Here is a 4444-nt window from a genome sequence, read left to right as displayed (position 1 = left end):
ATAATAATAATAATAATAATAATAATAATAATAATAATAATAATAATGTATTTATTTATAGCCTGCCCAATCACAAGGAATCCGGGCGGGTTACAACAATTAAGATACATAGAAAATACAATAAAATTCAAAATAGTCCCTTCCCAACCCCCCATCCCAATACTAAATAATCATAATTTGAAAACAATAACATACAATAATATTAAGATTAGGGAAAATTGGTGGACAGAGCAACAAAAATCACAGTATGCAGGGAGAGGAGCTAGGTTGGGAAGGCCTGCCGGAAGAGATCCATCTTAAGAGCCTTCTTAAAGGCTGTAAAGTAAAGATGTGGCAGATCTCCTTCATATGCATCCCAATAAATTGGACATGAAGTTGTGAAAACGTATGCTCTCTTAGAAAAAGATGTGGCTGGGACATAAGAGCTGAGATGCAGGCAGACAGTGTTTTATTTGGTGGCCTCACCTACTACTACTTGTGTCCACAGTGGCTGTAGATCAATTGCCCAATTTCCTAGCAGCTCCAAACAGCAATGATGGCCACCCTTCACCCCATCATCAAAGTTCCATTCACCTCAACTGTGAAGACATGCATACTGTACACCAAGCCTTTGAGGATGCCTCCCATGGGAGGCCATCTCACAGGTAAGACAAGGGGAAGCTTTACAGACTGCCCAGAATTAGACTAGGTGTGAGAGGAACCAAAGAAAAAAGTAGAGCTGGCTTAAAGTAGAGCTGCCTGTTGTACAGCACATCTAAAATAAGTGTAAGTAGGCCATAGCAGTTTTCCTGCCGTCTTCCAGCAGAGCAGTTTTCCTGTAGTTTTCAAGCAGAGCTGGGCAGCTATCAGGTGTTAAGGGCCACATTGTCCCCTCCCACACACACACACTATCCCAGGGCTGCTGAAAGAATACATACCTCTCTGCCATCTCACAAAGGAATTATTGGATATTTTTCACCAAAATGTTCACAAAACCCTCTAGAAGGCCTAGGGACCAATTTTTCCTATGTTGGGGTCCTCTGGGTTGTTAAACCCCAAGAGAGGCCTTTTTTTTCAATAGGAAGTGACCAGAAAGGCAATTTCTGGGAGTTTTCCAGTTAGAAACATTCACAACAGACTAAAATTGTTCCCTGCACACGCTGGGGTTATTTGAGGGCATTTTCTCTCAGAACCTTTTTCCTCCCACAAAAATTAAAGGGTACCAGAGATCTTGAGAGCCACCAAGTGACCTTGCGAGCCATGTGGATCCCTAGGCCTGCACTTTGCTCCATGCCAACATAAAAGCCCTCTATCTGGCAAGTTATTTTTGACTTAATATGCATACACCTGGAATATTAATTTCCTTTCAGTGCAAAGCACACTGTAAGAGATCGAGTGTATTTCATTATGCACTTAGAACAAAGAAGCACAACCTGCAGCTTGAGGTTGCTGCCTGGGCAGTTCCTAAAGGTAGTATGCAAAGGGATCTTGTATCACCTTTGAGACTAACTGAAAAAAAGAAGCTGCTAGTATGAGCTTTAGTAGACTGATCTGACTTCCTCATAGGCATGAGGCTGGGTGGAGATTCCAGAGACAGATTTATATAAACTGGTTGTGTGTGAAAATTTCAATTGAAATTCAGAACCTTTTAGGTATACAAATGAGGTGACATGTTCAGTTTTGACAATGGTCACAGGGGGACAAAGGCAGGAGGAAGGATTCTGCCTAAAGCCAAAGAGAGTAGATAACTCCTTAACGGGAGGGAGAGACCTCATACTGTTTTCCAGCAAGTTCATTAGGGAAATGGGATGACGTCCTTCCACCCAGAGATGCCTGGAAAAAACTCTACACCCAGATGTCCAAGCTTGCTGTTTACCAGCTGATAATAGTGGTGGGTAAACAGTTATCTCAATGGAAATTGCTGAAGGATGAGAGTGCATTGAGATGACTATGAGTATGCAGAGCTTGAAAAAGTTCATTTTTGGATGAGAACTTCCAAAAGTCAAATGTGGCCAGTGGCTGCAGGATTCTTGAGTTTCAGAAGAGTCAAGAGTGTGTGTAGCTCTCTCTCTTTGTCTCTCTCTCAGTGTGTGTATGTGTGTCTGTTTTTGTATGCTTGTGTACTTTCCAGTTTTCCAGCCCAAAGTTTGTGAACTGCTGACTTAAAGTACGAATGGTCATAATATGAATAAGAGGAGATGGCAGAACAGACACCAGTAGAACTCAGGGACTTTTCAATGGAGGATTAAACAGAATTATTGCAAACAGCCAGCCATATAGGAGGTACATCCAAATGAACATATACTACATTTACATATACTGTACAATAGCAGTATATAGAGAATATATACGGCTGTCTATTCCACAGGGAAAAGGCTGGCAGACATTATAGCCCTCCCTCCAGCCCATCTGCCTTGGTCCAGGCCTCAGAGGGAGATGATAATAATAATAATAATGATAATGGTGATGATGATAATGTTTATTTATATACCGCTTTTCCAAATTAGATCAAAGCGGTGTACAACAGGAAGTACAATACAAAGTAAAAAAAAAAAGCAACATAACAGGCCTCTCTCCCCCTCAAGATGGTGGTCGGAAGGAGGGCTTTTTTTCTTTCAGGCAGGCAGTTGGAGCTTGCCTGCCTCTCTCCCCAAGATGGTGGCTGAAGGAAGGGCTTTTTCTTCATACAGGCAGGCAGTTGGAGCTTGCCTGCCTCTCTCCCCCCAAGATGGTGGCTGAAGGGAGGGCTTTTCTTCTTCCACCCTCGTTCCCTGCTCCTTTTGTGTCATGTCTTTTAGATTGTAAGCCTGAGGGCAGGGAACCGTCTAATTAAAAATAATAATTGTAAGCCACTCTGATAGCCTTTAGGGCTGAAGAGCAGGGTATAAATAAATAAATTATAGTCACCAGACAATGTCAGCAGGGTTGGGTGCCAAAATTTTGCTCTGGCACCTGCTGTGAGCTATGGCAGTCCCCAAAATAGGGGGAATTAAATAATAGAAGCAATAAAAGCAGATTGAATTGTTCTCTTCTGTGGTTTTTGTTTGTTAGTTTTTGTTTTGGGTTTATAAGACTTTACCTCCAACTCTTTCCTCTGGAAGCCTTGAGTAGTAGAAAAATGTCATTTTTACCTAGCTTTTTTCTTTTTCTTTTGGCATTGGGGATGCCAAAGGCTGCCCTGGGAGCTCTTGGAAGGGGACATGGGCTGCAAAAAAAGTCCTTGAAATACACATGCAGTCTATAGTTTGCACCTTGCCCACCCCTACACTAGCCTCTATTGTCTAAAATGAAAACCATTCTTTCTTTGTATGTACATGTATGTGCATATCCAGGGCACATATTTCCCCCTGAATATTGATTGCATGGATTTCATAAATCGGAAGTGTGCAGTTTGGTTTCCCTCATTTTTGTCACAGCCCAGATCCAGACCAGCTGCAACAGACAAAATATAAAAATGACCAGTACAGAATTCCAAATTGCTCATGTAGGCCTCACTTTGGCAGAGTTCCTAGTCTCAAAACCTTTCCATGGTACAATCCTGGTCTAATGAGATAAAGCCCATCTTCTGGCAAAACAAATGGAGATTGTCAAGTTCAGTTTTGGTATATTTATAATCCTGGGAAAGCTTTGGGAAATTCTATTTCCTATATAGAATGATATACACAATTTAATTTGTTATTTTAGACACTGGAAAGTCTGCCAGCCTTTTGCCCCTGGGATGAGTATAGTGCAAACACTCTCATTTCCTTGTATTGCTGACGATTTGCAACAATTCTGTTTGTTATTCCATTACAAACTCTTTGCAAGAACAAAGGATTTTGCTGGTGTCTCCTTCCCGCCCTTTCTCATTCTCATTATTATCATTTATTCAGCAGTTTAAGTACACAATGTAATTTATAGTCTCTTCTGTAATTCACCTTGACACTCAACCTGTTACATTATAAATTACACAGAAAGGAAATTAACCGTCCATGTAAAATGTACTTAGGGTTTGTTTCTTAGGTATTAAGGATTCTGTTTCCAGCAGCACAATGAGTACAGCTGGAATGTTGCACAACAGACAGAATCCTGTTGGTGATTTGTGATGGTGTAATCCCAGATTATGTCAGCATAGGATTGTTGTCGACTTTGACTCATGGTACCCCATGAGTGAAACACCTCCGAGACCCTCTGTCTTGAACTGCTCTGTTCAGGTCCTGAAGACTCAGGGCTGTGGCCTCCTCAATTGAGTCCGCCTCCTCAATTGAGTCCATCCGTCTGGTATACAGTCATCTCTTTCTGCTGTCCTCAACCTTTCATAGCATTACTGTCTTTTCTAGTGACTCTTGTCTTCTCATAATGGCCCTTATCAGATGAGTCTGGAACTGGGGCTCTTCAGCACTGGGTGGTTCGAATTCACGTTATTTCGCACAATACCATCATACCTTGGAGCCCCTCCGAATTGGCAGGATTCAAATTGGCCAAT

The 4444-nt window shown here is 41.7% G+C and overlaps 1 protein-coding gene across 1 annotated transcript in view; it reads left to right on the top strand.

The window, feature by feature from the left end:
• PYROXD2 (pyridine nucleotide-disulphide oxidoreductase domain 2) overlaps positions 1-4444 on the top strand; it is a 38627-nt gene that overhangs the window by 19337 nt on the left and 14846 nt on the right. The window contains exon 12 of the mRNA XM_042459235.1: positions 488-644. Coding sequence (XP_042315169.1) covers positions 488-644 — 157 coding nt within the window. The remainder of the gene's footprint in view (positions 1-487; positions 645-4444) is intronic.

Source organism: Sceloporus undulatus, chromosome 3 (assembly GCF_019175285.1).
Source record: "Sceloporus undulatus isolate JIND9_A2432 ecotype Alabama chromosome 3, SceUnd_v1.1, whole genome shotgun sequence".
NCBI lineage: Eukaryota > Metazoa > Chordata > Lepidosauria > Squamata > Phrynosomatidae > Sceloporus > Sceloporus undulatus.
Note: the sequence above shows the minus strand (reverse complement) of the source record. Positions and strands in the feature narration are given on the sequence as shown.